The sequence below is a fragment of the Triticum urartu genome, chromosome 2 (assembly GCF_003073215.2).
Source record: "Triticum urartu cultivar G1812 chromosome 2, Tu2.1, whole genome shotgun sequence".
NCBI classification, from domain to species: Eukaryota; Viridiplantae; Streptophyta; class Magnoliopsida; order Poales; family Poaceae; genus Triticum; species Triticum urartu.
In genome coordinates, this window is record NC_053023.1 from 3884584 (window position 1) to 3906817 (window position 22234).

The 22234-nt window shown below is 45.2% G+C and overlaps 1 protein-coding gene across 1 annotated transcript; it reads right to left on the reverse strand.

Annotated features, from left to right (window-relative positions):
• Positions 1-8209: 8209 nt before the first annotated feature.
• On the reverse strand, positions 8210-9499 carry LOC125534681 (bisdemethoxycurcumin synthase-like). Its single transcript, XM_048697839.1, has 2 exons — positions 9304-9499; positions 8210-9198 (listed from the first exon to the last, which is right to left on the reverse strand). Exons 1-2 carry the CDS (start codon positions 9497-9499, stop codon positions 8210-8212), a joined length of 1185 nt encoding a protein of 394 aa, XP_048553796.1.
• Positions 9500-22234: the final 12735 nt, after the last annotated feature.

Below are 22234 nucleotides of genomic sequence, written 5' to 3' on the forward strand. Positions count from 1 at the left end.
CTGCCCGTCTACATCTTACCTTCGAATTCTTCTGCAGTATCAGCATCTGCCTCGCTACCGTTTTGACTACAGACGGATGTTGAGTATCGTGATTAGATAGAAAAGATAGGATAGCATACAATTTATCTGTACCTTGTCCTCCACTCCAAGTTTATTATGTATTTCTATATATATGCCCACGAGGTTCAAGCAATACAATCATCAATTCCACCAATCTCCGCTCTATTCTTCTATAAAAATATCAAAATAATGTTATTAGTTAGCTCAGATGGCTAGTGTCCTTGTGGTAAAGCCAACCAATCAGGGTTCAAGTTTTAGACTTGAGATTCATGGCCATATTTTCCTGGATTTATTTCGGGCCTTCCTGAGATATTCGTTTAGTAGGAAGAGACATTCCCATCGACTATGAAGGCGTCAGTGGCGTCTTCGTCAATCTCAAGATGATGTGTCGGCTCACTCTCTCGGAGCAGCCCATAGGCGTGAGTTGTGCGTGTGTGTGCATTCATAGGGGTGAGTGCGTATGTATGAGCATTTGCATGTGTATTATGATATAGAAAAGTTTGTCTACAAGAACAATATTGTAGATTTGTTTTTGCATCCCCTTTTTATACATTGAGTTGTAATTTTCTAACCAATTACCTAGAAAGATATAAGGCCACACATGTTCCGTTGTCCTTGTAAATAAATACTATATCATATAAACTTGTATTTTTTTAATTCACTAGCACAGTGGCACATCCACGTACACGTGCAACCTTTCATTTTGTTACTTATTTGATAAACAAGTATTATTAACGTAAGAGCTTGTAGTTGATAAGGATACTTCAAATTTATTTCATTGTGACAACATTATGATTAATATTATTGTTATGAATATAGTTTCCTCTCGAAGAAAATATGACCAATCCAAAAGAATCTCTGAAAAAATTAATTAAGGTATTTGCTTTTATGTTAGAAACGCAGTAAGAGCACCTAATTTTCAACATATTTGGCATGTGTATTTTTTAACAATTATTAGTGTTATTAATACAATTAACTGGTTTCCTCTACTAAAAAGAAAAACCAATCCAGAAGACGCACTACGACAACAGAACAAAAGCGGAAACTCACTGGAAACAAAAACGACATGCCAGTTGATGATGAACAAGGGAGAGCCAGCGACGCGCTAGAGCGTCAACAACGGGAACAGGTGAAGAACCCTACCAAATAAGGACTACAAAGTAAAATGATTGGAAAGTGAGTGTGCGCGGCACCCGATGTGCGGGTCAAGACAATGAATTTACATGAGAAATCAACCGCCATAGGAAAAAAAAACTATGACACCGACTCGGCAATCCAACCCCCCTCCCCCTTTCTGTGCGCGGCACCCGACGTGCGCCGGAAAAATTATGTGCTCCATCTTTCACCTTGGTTTGTGCGATGAGAGAAAGAGAGCGGCAACAACATTGGCATCCCCATGGTAGCCAGCTGTGTGGTGATCCTGGCGGCGACGCCGGCGAGGCGGTTGATCCAGAGGTTCTCGCCCTTCACAAAATCCTCGTGGTTGGCGGCTTCATTCCTCCGCAACTGCCTCTCCTTATCCAGATTCTTGGTCAGGGTCTCCTCCCGGGCCCTGACCTCCAACAGCGTCCCCTCAAGACCCTCCAGCTTCAGCTTCAGGTCTTGGATGGAGTCGTCGGCCTTGGAGAGTAGCTCGGTCTTGCCGAGGACGGTGGCCTGCGCGTCAGCCAAAGTGCCTTTGGCCGCGTCCCTCTCCTCCGTCAGCTCTAGGATCTGCTTCTTTAGCCCATCCCGCTCCACCTCCAACTCGTTCACCTTGCCGGCATGGACCTGGGCCTGAGCATTGAGTGCCTCCTCGTGCCTCTACTCTAGTTTCTGGGTCTGCTGCGCGACAAGCTTCTTGACCTCCTCGTCCTAGCCGCGGAGTGTCGCGACGAGTTTCTCCTCACGAGCGGCAAGGTCCTCCTTCTAGGAGTTCAGCGTGGCCTGGTGCTGGCGCCGAGCGGCCTCGTCCTTGGCGGCCTATTGTCTGGCCGCCTCCTGGGCCTTCACGATATCGGCCTGCTTCATGAAAAGCTCCAGCTTGCGCTCGGCCAGCAGATCCTGGGCGGTCTTCAGTTCCTCACAGGCCTGGCGAAACCAAGCCTGCGTCTCGGTGACGCGCCCCTCGAGGTCCGTCTCCGCCTTGTCCACCGTCGCCATCCTTGACTTGGCCTTGTCCAGGCGGGCACGGTGAAGTGCCTGGAGCTTAGGGAAGTTGGCGCTCATGCCTTGAAGGAGCCGCTCTTCCTGAGAACCGCTGCCACCGGCGCTCGGTTCGTCAACGATCTCAAGCCCGGCGGTGGGAAGCACCTCGTCGTTGAACACCTCCCTCTCGGCGGACGCTCTAGTGCCCGCCGCCCATGGGAGGTGGACAAACATGTTGTCTCTCACCTTTAGGTAATTGCCCGAGCTGGAGGCGGTAGAGGAGGAAGGGTGGTCGTCAACCACCTCCTCCTCGGCAGCGGCCTTGCTGGCCTCCTCGACAGCAGCCTTGCCGGTCTCCCCGGTAGGCCCTTTGGCGGCGTCCTCAGCGGCACCCTTGGCGGCCTCCTCCGTGGCGATCTTGTAGGCCTCGGTTGTGGCATGCCTGGCGACCTCCTCGACAACAGTGTCCACGTCCTCCCGGTCCGCCGAGGAAGGATCTGGATACCGAGAAAGGGAATGAGGCGAAGTCAAGACCAAAATTCAAAAGAAGAAAAACGAGCGGGGACAGAAGGCAAACAACTCACCCGTGCCAAGCTGGGAAGAAGTGGCCCCCTCCCCACCAACATTCGGTGCCGGGACGGAGCCGCCGGCGCCCGGGTTCTCCTCCTCCATGCGCACGGGCTCGACGCTTGGCGCCCTTGCCGGGGACGCCCTCGGGGTGGCGTGGTTGATGGGGGCGGCGTGTTGGGGGTGGCCCTCAGTGGCTCCTCCTGCTGCCGTCCTCCTCATGCAACCATGGCAAGGTCAGCACCAAGATATCGTGTCCCATCACACGTTGATGGGGAGCGAGTGATGAACGCACACTGGGGGCTGTGCGGGGGGCCGCTATCCGGGCTGCTCTCCACCACCAGCAGCGCACTCGAGGTGCCTGCCGGGGGCTGGCCGCCCGTTGAAGCCCTGGCCCTCTTCGCCACTCTCTGGGCCAGCGTCTCCGTATCCCTGCAAAGATGAAGACAAGTCAAGAAAAGCGGCACGGTCTGAGGGGACAGAGATGACAAAAGACAATATACTTACTCATCCTCCGCCTCCTCTTCCGCTGCCTTCCTCTTCCTCCTCGGGCTAAGTGACCCGAAGTCGAAGATGACCTTCTTGTCATCGTCTGCGGGAGGAGGGGAAGCGGGTGGAGTCCGATGACGCTTGGACGAAGAAGAGGCAGTCGCTTTCTTATTCGCCACCGCAGCCTTCACCGCCTTCCTCACCGCAGCGGCCCTCGTCTGGCGCATGGACGCCTCTTGGGTTTGTTGCGGCTGTGCGGCCCTGCCAGGCCAGACCGGCTCACCAAAGCTAGCCCGCCACTGGATACGCCTTCTCCCCGTGGCCGGGGGGTCGACAGCCTCGACCTCCTCACTGGACGAGTCATCGACCACATCTTCAATGAGAGGGGCCTCGGTGCCGGCACTACTGGCCTCACCAGTGGATTCCGCCCACTGGGCGAGCTCCCTCTCCTCCGCGGCCACCGCGGCCTCGTCCTCCATGGCGCCAGCGCTGCAGGCCTCCTTGGCGAGCTCCGCCTCCGCCGCCTTGGCGGCAATATAGTCCAGCTCCGCTTGGGTGGTGTCCTGGATGAGCAGCGGCTCGTCGCGAATGTACTTCTCCAACAAGGTGTCGAAGAACTTCTACACCTGATCAACCTCCGGCTCGGCCCAATTCGGGTCAAGGACGTGCGCTTTAAAGTCCGGCATCATGGCGATGATGTCGGTTTGGCGGGAGTTGTTTCTTAGCAGGACCACCCCCGCCGGCAACCCAAACAGGGGCCCCTTGGCGACCTTGCCGGCCTTCGCGGCCTTGTCGGTCCTCTCGGCCCTGCCGTTGCGGTCCACATCGAGCTAAAAAAGCCGCTGGCAGAAGTGGGCGTGCCCCATCACCGTGAAGTTGTGGTTCAAACCGGGGTGAAGCCGCATGATTTCAGCCGCATTCCTGAAAAGCCAGGCCGGCCTCCCTTTGTTGTGCAGTGGAGCGATTCGGCGGCAGATGAAATCCGCCCCAATCATCTCAAGGGTGATCCCAACAACGGTGAGGCGATGGATCCTGGTGGTGGCGACCATGAGCTTCTCATCTTGGGCGTCGACATCGCCCCAGTCGTCTCTGCGAACCAGCGGCGCCTGGCGAATCTGGCAAAATTCCTGTGTGTCCTCCTCCTCAATCCAGCACCACCAGCTCCGCCACTCCTCCCACCTCTCCTTCTGAGCGCCCTCCGGATATGTCCCCTTCTCCTGAGTCATTGGGATCCCGGCGACGCAACCGGAGATGGCGCCTCCCTTCTGGATCCGAGGATAGAAGTAGTGGCGGAAAAGTGCCATGCTGGGATGCACTCCGGCGAAGCCCTCGCAGAGATGGGCGAAAAGGGCCATGCACGCCACGACATTTGGAGTGAAATCCAGAAGGTGGAAGCCATAGGTGTGCATGACATCATTGAAGAAATCGGAGAATAGGGGGCAGAGGCCGCATGAAAAGTAATTGACAAAGAATGGGTACCGATTCGGGCCGGCCTTGGCGAAATCAGCAGGGATGATGCGCGTGGCCGGATGCCCCATTGTCTCCCCTCCATCTTGCACCCCCACAGGGGCTTGAAGTTGTCCCAGAGATGGACCGCGTCGACCGTTGAGGGAAAGTAGGCGAGTTGCGTCCGCCGCGCCGCCAACTCACTCTCTGGCGGCTCCTTCCCCCCAGCATCCTTGGCCACTCCCTTGCCTTTACTGGTTTTGGGTACCATGGCGGCCGCGAGAGGTGAAGGATAAAGGACGGCGAAGACGCGGCGGCAGCGAGCGAAAGCAAGAGTTTAAGAAGGAAGAAGGAGGGGACAGCGGTTTCGAGATTGGAGAAGGCACAGAGGGTAAATGAGCAGCACACCCACGGTTATTCCTTTTTACGGGGAAGGCGTGGGCCGCGTCTTTACCATTTACTGCGACATGACGCATGCGTGCGGGAACCGCCCCACGCATGACCCCCATGTCACGCATGACCCTCCACGTCGCGCGTTCAACACGGGACGTGGGGAAGCACAGCGGACGGAAAAGTTACTACAGTAAAAATCCGCCCGCCTGCCCGCGCACCGTTCTGGGCCTAGCCCAACAACGCGTCGCGCTTACATGTGGCCCAGGCCCGGGGGCTCCTGTCGGTGTACAAAAGTAGGGGCTCTCCTTTGTACCCCTTTACTTGTGCACGGGCAGTCAGAGCCGCGCCCGCGGCCGCACTGAGCAGGACAGAGGAGGGAAGCCGGTGCACAAGACAACTGAAGCAACACCAAGACCATAGACACAAAGAGCAAGAGGGCGAGGTGGACTCCCCCGGTTAAACCCTTGCCGGGGCAGCCTCCGCAGCCCCGGCAAGAGCCTTGCCGGGGCAACTTGCCCAATGCCAGCAGAGCGTGCCGCCCTTGAGCCAAGGGGTTCCAACACCATCAACCACATCGGAACCAAGGTTCGGGAGGCACATCCATGGTGGCATGCAGATCTTTGTGGAGATCATAAATACACAAGATCAGATGAGAATCAGAAGACGACGATCCTTGCCAAGGAAATCCACGAGACCCCCGACAAGATCCTTGCCGAGGACGACTGCAGTGCCACGGCAAGACCCTTGCCGGGCCCCCGGCAAGACCCTTGCCGAGGACATCTGTGGGGCCGCAGCCAGGCCCACGTCTGCCAAGGCTCCACCCATGCTCCCATGCATCTGCTAGATCAACCAGCTGGGTAGGCATCTGCGTGGCAGTGTGCGGCCTCCACACCGACTCAGCAAGCACCTGCGTGGTGGCATGCAGATGTTCGTGAAGACTCCGCCACCACGCCACCCCAGCAGCCAACCAACGTGGCGCTACAACGCCTCGTCAGCTCGGATGCGCGTCGGAGCCTGGCGAGGCGGCGACAGCTGGGATGAGTTTCCTTGCCGTCCCCAATAAAGCAAGAGGGGCATATCGACAACGCATTAAATGCGTTTGTCGGACGGTGCCAGAGGATAGACTCAGCCACTATACACCTTTCCACCTCCTGTGTGCCACTGTAGCGACCCCTTTTTGGCTATAAAAGAAGGCCCGAGGCGTACTGGAGGGGGATTCGGATCTTTGGAACTAGACACACACCGTAGCTAGTTCAAGAACTCAAGAACACTCAAATATACATCAAAGCATGACTAGGGTATTACGCGTCTCCGCGGCCCGAACTTGGGTAGACGATCCCTGTGCTGACCGCCAGACCCGCTCTTTGCAAAACCCCGCGCCCGCCAACCGTAGAAGGGATCCTAGTGATTCCATAGGTGTCGTTTCCACCGACAGCAACGTGCAAGGTGTTAGCTGCTACTTCCTTCGTCCCAAAGTAAGTGTCGCTGATTTAGTACAATGGTAATACAATTTTGTACTAAATCAACGATACTTATTTTGGTATGGTGGGAGTTTATACTAAGTAGGTGATGCCATTTTCAAACACACGCAGTCCACACAATCAAGTACATGCAATACCTTTTCTATTTCCTAGCACATGCAATCCACATCATCAAGAACGCTACAAGCTCTCTACAACATACTTTTTCTATTTCTTTTCTCAACAATAAATAATTTGATTGAAGCACAAGGTCATGAGATACCATAACGTTCTGGAATCCTCCATATACTAATAGGTATGCCACTGTTAATATAGCGAGAATGTGCAGTGATATTATTCTCATATAGTCCAATTTTATCTTAATAAGTTCATTGTTGTAAATTCTTTAATACAAAATATTGTTGTTGATGGGCACACAATACCTTGAAAAATTAACAGCAGAAAGACCGGAATAAATCAAGAATATGTGGACACCCGTGCCCTATCTAGGACTTGAATCCAGATGGGTAGGTTTCCCCATAAGAAATCTAATTGTGTGAGCTATGTCAGTTCACAAATTCTACAACATGTGTGGTGTCATCTCGTACTTAGGGCATCTCAAACGAAGACCCTCAAAGCTCTAGTATATGTTCGGGTTGTAGTGTTCGGGCCGTTTGTGTCAACTGTTGTCAACCAATGGGTACCTCATCGGCTGGCGAAGTGGTCCGGATTCATTTCTGGAAAACTGGAGACAAACATGGAGGAGCTGTACCAGTGCCAGTCATCCACTGGACCAACAAAAAGCCACCACGTGGTCCTCCTCTCTTTTCTCTCTCTGCAAATGAATGGTCCCCTCTCCTCTCTCTCCTCCAAACCGTACAAGGGCATGAACTATGGTGCCATATGGTTACATATGTCCATGACAAAAAGTAGTTTGGGGCACCTACATTGATGTTTTTCTCTCCAATGCAAGCTATCACTAGTGGGTTTCACTAAGGAATGGAAAATAAAGATTCTAGTACACATGCTTCTCTACTCTTCACTCCAACTTTTTTAGCTTTTTACACTGGGCAGAGGATCCCGCTTCCCCATCCGAACCTATTTTTTCTGACATCCGATCCTACATGGAATGTGAGGCATTACCCCGGGGCTATGCATTCGCCATTGCCCTAAATAAGGATTAATTTGTGAAAAGGATTGGATGACTCTCTCCCGCATCATGTCCGCAGACCGCGTCTGGACATAAAAACGGACATATACGGGAGCCATGTGGGGGCCAGCTTTGGAGATGCCCATACAATGCATAGTGAAAATAGTAACCGTGCACATAGGGACCCGCTAGGGAACGAAATGAATAGATATGTATAATTAATAATACTATAAGAAAGATAACACATTGCATATCAATGACATAATTGCTTTGTAGCAGGATGCATTAAATATAATATGGTAGTACAACTAGAACAAGAAGTATTTTCGTTAAAATAATAGAACAAGAAGTACGTCAGAACTATAGGAAATTTATGCCCTCTAAATGTGTACGGTGACGTAACCACTTATTGTTATGAGTCACTTAGAGTGTGCACACATAATAGTAGAGTATCGAAGTTATTTCAGTTGAGAGCATGGACTTTGTTCTTGTTCTCCCGTTTGTGCTTAATGAAGTTCTAACTTTTCTTTAAAAAGCCAGTTGCGCGCAGCACCACCGTCTCCATGGTGAAACCTGGTCCAAATCCCACCATGGCCCCCCAGTCTGCTGGTTCTCCTTCCTCCATTCGGCGCCGGAGCTCATCAAGGACGAAGATCACGGTGGCACTGAACATGTTCCCGTAGTTTTGTAGAATTGTTCGGCTTGCTGCTAGCTTTGTGGGCGCCAACTTGAGGGTCTCATCAATTTGGTCCAACATCAAACGGCTGCCGGGGTGCACTGCCCAGAAGAGGTCATTCCAGTCGACGATCAAGCCAGTTGGACCAAATGCTTCCATCAGACATTGTTCGATGTTTTGTGCCACCACTTGGGTCAGTTTGGTGAAAACTTTGCCATGATTGCCGTAGCTCCCCATCCTCAGGGTGAGCATATGCTCGGTTCTGGGAACGACGGTCTGGGAAACTGACACCAACTCAAACAACGCCTGCTCGACCGGGTGAACGGGATCCGCGCCGATGATAACCACACCGGCCCCATCACCGAACAGTGCATGAGTAATGAGGGCGTCTAAGCTCTCGCCTTCGCCGGGGCTACAGAGCCCAGCAATGGAGAGCTCCACACATGCAACGAGGACGCGTGCGCCATGGTTGTTCTCAGCGAGGTCCTTGGCCAGGCGCAATGTTGCACACCCGGCAGAGCAGCCGGTAAGCTGGAGCATCGTACGGCGGACGTTGGTGCGAAGGCCAAGGAGTGAAACCAAGAATACGTCGACGCTTGGGGCGCCGACATCGTTGGTGCTGACTACGACGTGGGTGATGTCAGTGGCCGGACGGCCCCACTTTGCGATGGCCTTCCTTGCGGCTGATGCCGCCAGCTGTGGAGCAGCCTTGGCCACGATATCCTGCCGAGCCTCGAGGGAAGGCGACGTGCGGTCCAGCAACTCTGGGTGGGAGTTGAGTAGTTCCTCCGAGTGGTAAAAGAAACGATTCTCCAGGCCCGTTAGACCACCTGAATAATTTTAGGCAGCAAAATGATGAGTTATGCCTGATCATATGTACGTATATCCTTACATATTAAAGTACAGTGGTTATTACAATATGTATGCGTGCTTACATATTATCTTGAATGTGTCTTTGCGGTCAGTAAGGTGCTCGCTCTTGGTAACACGGAAATAGTAGTCAGGGTACTCTTCCTGGGACACTTGGTTGGCTGGGTTTGCGGTTCCAATAGCCAGCACGGCGGCGGAGCCTTCCTTACGCTGCGCACACCGGATCTCGCTGACCTTCGGTGACCAGCTTTCTGAGGTCATGGTCTCCGAGTAGTGACCTGCTACAAATATCAGGAGGTGAGGATATTAGGGAGGTACTGCATATTTTCTGCATCAATATGATTTCGCCTAGTTCTATTCATCGGGAGCTCGGCAAAGTAATGTGTCTGTTGAGTTTTCCGATAATTGTACTCGGCAGTGACACGAAACTTGGGAACTCAACCGTTTGCATAGTGCGAGCAAAAATGTACTCGACAGTATTACATTATCATTGAGTTCCAGTAGGAATAAACTTGGCAATATCTTACAAGTGGGCCCCACGAATGTCTAGGCAACGGTGAGCTAACAGCCGTCCATGTTTGGCGGATTTCTACTAATGAAAACTTGGCCATCTTTTTGTGTTTTTCTTCGTTTTAATTAAGAAATTCAAGGGGTCACATATATGCCGAGCAGCTGTGCCAAAAAACATGGCAAACAACTGACAAACGGGCCCAGGGTATACACATCAACAGCTATTCGACGGTTGGGCTTACTATGGCAAGTTCCAAAACATGGCACAGGGCAAACTCTTTGTCTCCTTCGGAAATATTAAACGTGGGATGTAACTATCATCTCAAAGGATTATACAAAATCATGAAAAACTACATGAAAGCAAGAATACAATTCATCTTTCCCTTTTCTCAACACGGGGTCCAATTACAATATTTTTATTTAATTTCAAGATAGATAAAATGTTGTGTCGATGAAATCTAGCAATCTCTATCACATTTCCAGTGCACCATGAAACTTAATTTGTCTAGTGCGCACTATAGAGGCAGGGCTAAGACACTACTAGAATCGTGTACTTTGTTGTGTGCACTTCTCTATGAGTCAAATGCACTCCCAAATAATTCTTTTTTGTATTCCCTTTTTCTATTCCTTTCTTATCTTATATTTTTCCTTTTCTTTATTTCACAATTCCCTTTTTTCCTTTTTATTTATTTTTCCCTTCCTTTCATAATTATTTTATTTTGTCTCCTTTCGCTATTTAAGGCATAACAAAGGCTAAAGAAAACAAAGATAATTTTTGCATCAATATCTGGACAATATTTAAAGTACTTGCAAATTCAAATTTGAATTTTAGGCATCAGAAGCATTGAAATGCACTTCAAATTTGCAAACCAAGTCTAAAACATGGCAAATTTTGACATGAAAGATGTTACGGTATATGTTCAGTGCATGAAAAGTTTCAAGGCTAACTGACTGAGTAACCATCAGACTGCCTTCAAACCTGACTCGTTCCATTGCGAAACCACGATTCTTCCTCAAAGTAGTTTGATTTTCCAGACTTCAAAATTTTACCACAAAAACCTAGTGCGACATCATGACACGATGCTAATTTCTTATTTTCCAGACTTCGTGTGCATTAATTTAAATTGAAAACCCAATAAGATCAATATTGGCACCCTAATGTTTGAATTTCTTTTGCTTTTGTTGGATAGCACCTGAGGAGAAGCAAGAACACAAATATGATTTTTCAAATCATTTTTGTCAAGTCACAGTCAAATATGAATTATATATATTAAACGCATAAAAGAGAGAGGAAAAGAAAAGAAAAGAAAATAAGATATCCTTTGGCTAGTATATAAAATAATCGGCAAATAAGGGTTATCGTTCAGTGTTTCTTATTTCCCGATTGTAAAACTAGCCAAACAGCTTGTATAATGACTCGCTTAGTTGTAGGGTATACTTTCCTGAACACCCTACAAGGTTATTTTTTTGAGTGCCCAAGAAAAAAAAACTCAGCAAAAATGGCAACACTAGGTAAAGAGTGCGATTCTAGTATTGATCACCTAAAATTGCACACTGCAAAGTACTCCCTCTGTCCCAAAAACTTGTGCCGCTGATTTAGTATAAAGTTAGTACAAGTTTGTACTAAATCAGCGGAACTTATTTTATGACGGAGGGAGGATAAGGCTGGTTACAATGAAAAGTATTATATATTAGTATCATGCATATGATATTTCCGTATGAAGTAGATCCACAATGCATAGTATTATATTTTGGTATCTTAGTGACCTCATTTATTTTCATGCATGACACATACTTGTACAACATTTAATATGATATGGTATCATTCCTCATTTAATTACAATGGCACCTAAGCAAAAAAGCCTAGTTGGCATGCATGATACTACTTATGACTCCCATTGTGACCAGCCTAAGACTCCACCTTTGATGGTGCGTATAACCAACAAACTATTACTTTAGTTTTTAAGTGTGTAGATGGGTTATTATTTAAATGGACTAAACAAGATATTAAGATGGATTGACGGTAGCTAATGGAAAATCTTAAAACTGTGGCTTGGATATATGGAAACTTCAGGTGATGAATAGACATAGGCATCCCTATAAAGTTTAGGGGAAGTAAAAGTGGTCTGAAAGATGAATCTAAGTCAACTACTAACTTTATGCCAAGATGCTCCTTCGCACATGAAATTTACGTAAAACAAAGTTCAATACGAGTAATACCAGACTCACCACGGAAGTTGTATTGCAGCTACTTCTAGCAGGATTAATGGTACACTTTCTCAGGAGGTAATAACTAATTATACGAATTTTATAAATGTATTCCGACACAACTGTTAATCAACGGTTCTGGCACTTACCTTCAGGTAGCCGGCCTGTCAAGGCTATGCACGCAAGTAGACAACAGCTTCTTCCTGCCTGTGTACCGAGTATTCAATACACAACGAGGAGAGGAGAAACAGTTATTGACTGTGTTTTGGGATGGGAGGAATGGAAGGTGTTGCCGAGTATTTATAGGCAGCAGTAGAGCAGGTGGGTGCCGGAGATATAAATTTGCCTAATGCTTTGTCCATCTTAATTAAGTCACAATTTCTGGCCTTTAAACAATCACGTTTTTGAGGTATCTGATCCTCACAAAAAATAAAAACTGCACTCAACCTCTCGTTTATCTGCATTGCAAATGTTTTCCCTCATGACCGTACAAAATAAACCATTATAATATGTTGCAATAATTCAGTATGGTCATGCTAACTCAAAAATCCTAGACACGAAACAAATCGCCTGTTGGTACCACCAAGAGGATTAAAGTGAGTGGAAATATACACACGACATGAAGTTACACATGGAAAATTCACTACTACAGAAAGGGGCACTACTGACAAAGTAGAATATCACACGGAAACCAACATTTAAAGAAAGCTTGGTGGAAACCACGTTCGAATGTTAAAATATGAAAAAATACAAGATGTTAAGATGGTGATGTTCTATTGTCCTGCAAAATTCCAAGTTGAAACACATTACGGGATGCGAGCATGAAAAAAAAATCAACAAAGAATATCGATCTACTGTTTGGCACTATTATTGCTGATTTTTGTTTTCCATAGGTCACATACCGTAATATATTTGAACTTAGAGTTTTACATGAAAATAGAACATCACCCTCTTAACATACCTTATTGTTTTCCTATTTTTCTAAAACTTCAAAATTATTTCCACGTGGTGGTCATCGATCTCCATCGAATGTTGGTTTCCATGTGATATTCTCTTCTCCCTTAGCGACAAGCCATTAGCTCCTCCAGTGATACGCTCATCGATCAAACTAGTGATTTCTTCCATTGATGATCGCATAGACTCAGTCCGTCAATGGTAATCCCATCCATTTTTAGGCATCTATTAGGGTTCAATTACTCGTATGTACAGTGTTTTGATAGGGCTGCAACTTGTAGTCTTGGCTATAAAACACTCTACTAGTAGTGCTAGCCCAACTATAAAAAAATCACTGTCTCATACACATACACATTCCCATTCATCTTACAAGTGAATCACATTTTATATAGTACATCTATTGTATGCAAAAATAGTATATTACATAGGTGGCAACTCTGCCGCAATGGATTGCATCCCCTCGACGTACCACCCCCATCCCTCTAATTTACATCGTCGGTGGCCTCCTCTAGGAAAATCTCATGTAAGGCTACTCAAGGGAGGGACTATTTACCCTGGTGGAGCGTGGTTGCTCCTGAGAAGGATAGTCACCGTGGTGGGCGGCACCAGGGTCGGCAATCATTCCTTGGCTCCAGCGAGGGGTAGAGGCTCTGCTCCTGGTTGCTTTGCGGTATCCTAGAAGTGGGCTAGCACGGTAGCTTGGGTGGTAAGCCTATTTTGGGCTTGAGTGGCCACAACATTGCATCTAGACATGAAGGCGGCTAGTCGGTGGTGGTGGCGTCAAGGGAGGTAGCAACTTTGTGGCACTTGACCATTGTGAGAATGGTGCACCAATCGAGTCTGGTATCATTGTGGCTAGCCTGTTGTTTTCCCTCGTCATCCCGTGTGAGCTTCTTAGGAAGCTTCAACGGCGCTTGTTCTCACGATAAAAGTTTTGGTCCTGAGTGGCCACAACTTCGTGTGTAGCCATGCTACAACCTCATGATAATTGAAGAGGTATAGGTGTTGGTGATAGCCGAAGAGACTGCATACAACTAGTTGTGACGGCCCTAGCGCCGATGGTGCGGTTCTTGATGGTGGGATGTATACCTGAAGTCCAGTGGCTTAGTGCTAGAGTGGTGCTACTACAGGTGTAGCGCTTGGAGGACTTATCGATGCCACTTTGGAGGTGTTTATGTGTGGTGTAGTGGTTCATGTCCAAGGTCGGGTCGATGGGGCTACACCTGGTATAATGCTAGAAGGCTTGGCGGTGGTAACAATGGACTGGTCGATGGTTCCTTTTATAGTGGGTAACTGGGGAAGGCATGATGTACTGCCCCTATGAAAGTTTGTCTTTGATGAATGTCTTGCTGAGTGTCGTCGATAGTGCCGCTCTTTGTAGATCCCCCTCCTTGGTGGCATCACGATGAAGCATTGAAACACCTACAACCACTCGTGTCCCTTATTCCAGGTGTAAAACCCTAACTCAGCTAGCCAACTTGGACTATAATGGCTTTTTGATGATGTTTCGTTCTTGGAAGCATGCAATTTGTTGTAGTGAACTTGTGGTTTGACATGGGTCCAGTGTTGGAATTTCAGAAGGCGCTAGTTGGTTTATCGTGTGGCCAAGTTGGTTGCAGCGTTATTGCGGAGTAAGGTGGCCTGCCATCCTCAGAGGTTTGTAGTGGCCCAGGACCGCCACCTTCGGTGTTGCCTTATATATTTGGAGGCTGGAGTGCTCTTATGTAGGGTTTGTTTTGTTCTTGCGGCTATTTTTTTGCCCTGTTTGGCGTGGTTTTGTGGCCGTAGGTACCGGTAGCCTTGCTTGGTTTCCTTCTTATTAACCAGGATATCTTAGGTTTTTGGGCCCAGTTTCTTTATTAATTGGATAGAGTCTCTAAGTTTTGCAATTGAGTTTTCTACAAATAAGACCAAATCTATATTGTTCTTATGGAAATGGCAGGAATCCTCTACAATATCGGGTTCCTAAAAAATTGTCATTGAAACAAAAACAAGCAAGTCATATAGGTTAGAAAATTCCACATTAATAAAACATTACTGACCACACGATCTAGTGAAACCCGTAAAGCCATATTTCTATGATATTTTTGATATACATGACATAACACAATGGGCCTCATATGACTTGAATACATGATGAGTTACCAAATATACAATCACTGTAAAATAGATCTTAGGGCCACTACAAGAGATCGGGCCTACTATGACGAGACACAAAATGTCATCGAATAGCTAATAACGTCACAAATTACCCCTAAGTGACGTTTTATGGGCGTCATAAGGATCGTCACGGAATCCCCGTCACAGATTACTCCTAGTGACGGTGCGCGCAAAATAACGTCACTGGATATAGGACCTCCAGTGACGTTCTCTAGAACATCATCAAGTTGTTACTTTTGTGACAGTCGATTAATATCACACGCTACGAGAAAAAATTCCATATTGCACCATATTCAGTGATGTAGGAACGTCACAAATTCATGCCACGTCAACACCCAAGCAGACTATCCCACAGCTAGCATCATTAGTTTCATTATTGGTGAAGATGACACCACATATATTTGATTTATTTTGAATTTAAATTATGACAAATGATTAAATCCACCATAATCCAAATGCATATGACAACAATTATTTAATTCATATGAGATTATATAAATATTAGTTAAGATCCAAATCACATCATAAATTTATGATATTATATATTTAATCGTCTCAGCCAATTCGTCCTCTTGTGTTTCATAGTAAAAATTAACACTGACTCACGAGTTTGACAGAAGAATATACAAGTTGAAAAGCAATATTTAGATAAGTAAAGACCACATGTGTTATCCTGATGATTGCAATGTATGATTCAACAACTATCTTTCCATCGCAAAAGGATGGCCTTCATGCACCATTAAGTTTGGATTAGGACTGCTAAGTTGCTTGAGCCCTTAAGAGAAAACCAATCAGGATATCCGTCTCTTGTTGCTTCTTTTGCCAGGCTTCATTCTTCTCTTGCTCGATCTTCTTCATATCTTCCAATTATTCGTGTTGCTTCCTCTACACCTCTTCAAATGCTCTCGCTTGTGCTTCAAGTCTCACCACTAACTCCTCTCAGTGCCTATAAATTGACAAAACATAACAACGTTGCATCTTGATGAGATGAAAACAGACAAGATAAAAAGGTGAGAGTACCACTAAGAAGCTTACAATCTATCAAAATGTGAATGTAAAATAGAGAGGTGCATTATTAAATGTGAAGGCAAACATATGGATGGGCAAATGAAACAGTAAACTGAAGAATAACTTATAATGGTAAAAACATGCATAACTAAGAGATAAATTTCATTTATCATTCTGAAAAGGAGCAAGCATCATCGATAAGATATCAAGTTAGTAACCTAGGCAAGAAGCAACTATGCTTGGACAACAACTTTTAGATCAAACTCAACCAACCTATATCATTCTACTAAAAAGCAAGCATATAAACCAATCAACAAATCATACTAGATTTCAGGATTAGAAACCATGCATTACAATCTTATTCTCATGCCTTTGTTTTGTAGCAGCAAAAACCATATATTTCTCATTACAATAATTATTATTTTTATGTTACTTTGGATTATTGGATTTGGATCAAACCATATATAAACAGCGAAGCACTCCTCAATTTGTTACAAGAACTGAAGACAAATGTCTTATTCACAAGTATTTGTGTATGCATTTTCTTACTATCATGAGGGCACTATGCATAGGCAGAAAAGCATGAAAAAATAAACAACAAGAACACAACAAGAAACAAGACAAGTACCTGTCATTTGCATGTCTCGCCTCTCTATCCTTTTGCTCAATTCTTTCTTCTAGAACTCAGATCCTTGCTGATGAATTAGAGTTCCCAAATCTCCCGGATCTTGATGCATAACTCATGCTGGAAAGGAAGGTGCTATGGGAGTTTTCTTCCTTTAGAACTTCAGCCACAATCATTGAATCAAACACTGGTTGTCACTTCTGATTGTGTTTCCCTTTTCTTTTCCATTGCATTCTATTGTATAAAGGAAAACATTGATGCTCAAGTAAGGCAAAGTTCATATGATGGATACACTCGATCAATATGAGAATCATTTCAAGTCAAAAACAATAAAGGAAGAAATCTTACGTAAGCTAGATGTGTCGGCTCGCTCATGCTGTTAGTATGGGTCTCTTTGAAAAACTCAATGGGACTTGGCTCTTGATTATTGTACTTGCCGTTTTCCTATATATGAAAATCTAACATTACCACTCCATATATAATGACAAGATCCGATAGACATAGGACTAGAAGTAAGGTATTTGGAATGCTTACAATTTTGCTGAAAGTGTAAACATAAGACCTAATTAAAGCTAGTGAATGCACACTGATGTACACATTATTCAAGATGTAAGTCCACACGATATATTACCATTGCTTTGGACATAGCAAGAGTGGCTTCCTCTTCATCTCTCAAAGCCCCTTCCTAGAGCTTACATGAATATAATAAAGTAGATAAGTTAGGATGCAAGCACGGGATGCACTAATATCGTGTATAACTAATTGTTAAAGTGAAACTAATGGAAAACATTTACTCTTGCTTGCACTATGAGTAAGCATATGGATGGAGGAGTACTTGTAACGTAACTGACTGATTTAGCTATTACAAGTTGGCTTCGCATTGGTGGTAGACAAAAAGAAACTAGATTGTGTAAAACAGTCATAACTCGTAAGCAAGCAGCAGTGCCAACAAGAAGTTCATGTCAGAATGTATAAATACAAAATGAAGATCTCACGCATTGGGATCTAACAAGTAAAGAAACCAACATGCATGGTGCAGCTGGGTCACAGTCAGGGAGAAGCAGCCAGCAAGCCAATAAAAACAAGACTAGAATGTTCAGAATAAAAAACAGAAAAAATATATGATTACCGGAGCTACTGGCATGGTTCAGAAACCAGAAAGTTTACTACTATTTCAGAATTAAGGCTCGATGGATGGTGTTGTATGTTTGCAAAGTAGGAGCAGGTTGATTTTACCCAGCTTAGTATGTCAGCTTAGTACGGCATAGTTTAGAAACCAGAAAGTTTTACTACTATTTCAGAATTAAGGCTCGATGGATGGTGTTGTATGTTTGCAAAGTAGGAGCAGGTTGATTTTACCCAGCTTAGTATGTCAGAATATAGTAAAAAAAACTAAAGTTTACCATGTATCTGCTTTTATCAAGTTCTGGGCGTACTGAAAATGCTTGTGGGCTTCAGACACTTAACATCATGGGTAGCTAAATTAGGAGAGGCATGTCAAAGATTAAGTTTAGTTCTCTTTTGACTAGTACTGTAGACAAAAGTACACTGATACAGAGCTATACATCTCCTTAAGGAGTCAAAATCAAGTGCAATCTCAGTCTTTATTCAGTTTTGACAGCACTAGTTAAGGACTATTTATGGGACAACAGAACCACAAACATAGAATTCAGTTTCACGTTTTAACATAGATAAAGTGGTTGCATCAAGAAGCTAGTTTATCCTGACATATAGATACAGGGATACAAGGATGCACTGCTTCCTGCTTGTAATTAGTTCTCCTTTTATATGCTGCATACTTTAGTTCATGTGTTTATGTTCATCTGATTATGACACCATACAGCGATGAAGAGCATCTAGTTTTATTCATTACAGCATGGTACAACCATCAGATGGTTAACATATAATTTTCTTCTGAATGCAAGAGTAGCCATACAAGCACATGGAGGCAAAAGAAATCTCCCAGCTAAGGCCACACATCTCATACCTAACTGAACTTTTCCATAACGGCTAACAATGCTACAGTAGCATATATTCAGGTTCATCCCTTTTGATAATAGCAGGCTATAACAAATGCAAAACCATGGTCACTATTGCGGTTTTGCACACAGACCTATTAATAGGATATCAAGTAAAGTTATCTAGTAGGAGGTTCAGGCTTTTTAACATCGCAGGCTGTAGCAAATCCTAATTGCAGAGAAGGGCGAGGTGATTAGTACTAGTATGCATGAACCCTAATCATTGAATGCCAAGGGGTGGCTGGATGAGGAGGGCGGCATGAGGAAATCACCGAAAAGTCGTCGGTCGCTGGGGAAAAGAGAGCCGGGTGCTCACTGGGCGGGTTGATGAGGTGGGTCCAACCTCGGCGGCGGGGCAGCCTCCTTCAATCTGGCGTCACGGGTCGCTGCAGTTGGGGGAGAAGAGGGCCGGGTGCTCGCGGGGCTGGATGTTTGGGTGGATCCGAGCTCGGCCTGTAGGGCGACCACCCCCGATCTGCCGCCGCTAGTCGTTCCAATCGGGGCTGTAATCTTGGGGATGTTTGAATCGGGGCAGAAGAAAGATGCGGGGTAGGCAGTGGCTCTTCCCGGGTGAAAAAGGAGGAATTTGGCTGGGTCCTTGACGAGTGGGGACACAGTGTACACGAGGAATGATTTATTTTCAGGATTTATCTTCCACTCTAATACCATGTAATTCATTTACTTTGAAATAAATATCAAATGATTATTAGAAAAAAGGAAATCTTATATAAACATTATGATTCAGTATTTTCCATGTAGTTTTTTTAGGTAATTGTAAATAAATATGCCAAAACTTGTACACAATGGTCTTAAATATGTTTTTCTCGCCCACAAGGATTCCTGCGGCATCGATCCCGACCACAACGGAACTGGTGGTTTGATTTTGATCGGAATCCAACGACAAAGAAATCATTTGTATCTGTTGTAGAACTGGTTGGTTCGTCATATAGATAAATCATTTAAAAAATTAGATAGAACGAAACAACGTCACCTCACGCGTGCCCCATTCAAGTTGTTTGCCCAACAACTATCTATTTACATATAAGAATAAAAATAAGATTTTCCATCTACTCTCATCTTTCCATTTTAATTTTTTACATAGAGCGAAACAACATTACCTTATGAGCGCCCAATTGAAGTTTTCAACACACCCACTACCTATTTATTCCAGATATAAGAACAAAATAGCTATGTTAAAAATATATGTTTTTTCCATTGCCCGTTCACTCTCTTATTTCCATTTCTATTTTGAGATAAACAACATCAGATCACAAATGCCCGATTAAAGTTTCTTGCCGAGTCACTACCTCTTTATATTAGAAAGAACAAAATAACCATCTCAGAAAAAAGAGAAAACAGACCAAGGTTTTCAATTTATAAAAAATAATAAAATATATGTCTTGCATGGCTACTACCTACTTATATTTTATTTGCGGGATACTAACTATTTATATTAGATAGAACAAAATAATTACAACGCTCAATAGCCTTTGTAAAACTGTGGAGAGTACCACTACCAAAACTAATGCATGGGTCCTACCTCTCAATAACACTTGGACTAGCTATGGCGGGTCCCACTGCTAGACATTACATGACAAAAAAATGATCACCACACATTCGTAGTATTCGGTGACACTGGCAAATCCGTCATGAAAATACCATACTGTCACAGAAATTGGCAGCCAGGTGTGCTCAGAGACCGAGGCAATTAGGTGACGTTTATCGTCACCGATTTGCGGTAATCGGTGACATTGTCCACCATCGTCATGAGGCTTTTCGTCACGGTATGTCAATTTTGTTGTAGTGTGCAGATGTGATCAAGAGCTAAATGGATAGTTAGTTCAAGTGAATCTATCTATGTGTTAGATTATGTTTTGACCGAAAATAGTTGGAAATATCCCCGAACCCTTCTATACGTAAAAAAGAGTGAATTCCAATTTTTGTATCTCCGACTTTCGATATTTGACGATAATTACCATTTAATAAATTGTCTTTTGAATTACACCATTTAGCAAAGTTTTCCCATTTTCAACATACCCTTGCTTTCAAAGTAAGAGTGGGTGCTACATACAAATCTGAACTCGATGAAGGCTAGATATAAACCTAATAAGTTTGTGTTTAATTCTTTAGAAAAAATACGGCATGTCTTATGCTTGGTGAAGTACTCTCCGATGCATTGATCTCCTTAAGCACTGGGTTCTCCAATGAGTTGGCAATGGGAAGGATACTCAACTCGCCCAATTACTCTGATATGGTCCAAACCTTAATAAAGACGAATGACAAGCTGCTTAACTCAGCCGTTGGCTGCTAGACATAAACTTAATTCTGTCGCTTCTGATTTTTTAGATTTTTTATGATCAGGAAGAATGGCCATCTTATTTCGTGGACAAAGGACATTTTCCAGTAAAATATTTGTGCCATTCATAGAGGTAATTAAATGAAATTGAGAATCCTGCTCAATATGATAACATGATTGGAAGAAACAAGTTCAATTGAAAGGATATCCAGGGAGCTCAGTGCCCACATAAGTGTCATCAATTCATCTTTGGCGTACTTCTCATAACGGTTTCCCTCATAGACAATACTTGTCATCGCTAGAATAAGGTTGTTTGCCTAGTGCTAGGTACACTCGATGAATGACCAAAAACACTCGCAGATGGCTTCGCCGAGTGTTTCATTCGGCAAACATCGGTCCAGTAAAGGTCTCTTTGTCGAGAGTAAAATTTTGGCACTCGACAAAGAAAACTGAATAGATGTAATGGAACGGGTGGCATCGGTTCCACATGGCGCATATCATTTACTAAGTACAGGTACTCAACAAAAGAGAAGGCTTTGCCGAGTGTTGGTGAATAGGTACCAAAAAATGAAGCTATGTTGCCACATCGCCACCATGCTACCTTGCCTCGCCACCTTCTGCATGCCCGCCACATCATGCCACCGCACCATGGTTCCAAAAAGGGGCCTCGCCACCATGTGCAAGCCACCGCACTGCGCCACCAAGCCTCACAATCATGTCCTGGCAAAAGCTCACATCAGCGGCCCACCCACGAGCCATGCTCATGCTCATCTGACAAGAAGACAACAGTAGTCCGCAAGAAGTGGAGTATCAATGGTGGTCGGTGAAGAGAAGCAACAACAGAAGTCGGAGGAGTGGCGATGTAACTCTGCAGACACGTGTGCTGCCACTGCTTCAGCTGCATATGCTCTTGCTGCTTTCTACTGTGCGTGCATGCTACCGCTACTGCATCATGACGCCATTGCATGCCACTGGAGATGATGACGGAAGGAGATGGATAGGAGATGAAGGAGAAGGAGAAAAGGGTTGGAAGAGGAGTCAAGGGAGAGTAGGAGAGGAAATATTTTTTTGTGCGCCACAACATCGATCCACTGTCCTTCCTCCCAACCAATCAGGATGAATCACGCGGATCGCGTGTTTCTTGGTTTGATGAGTGTTATTGATAAAACACTCGATGGATATTTATTTTCGTTAATTTTTATTCCCTTTATTTTAAT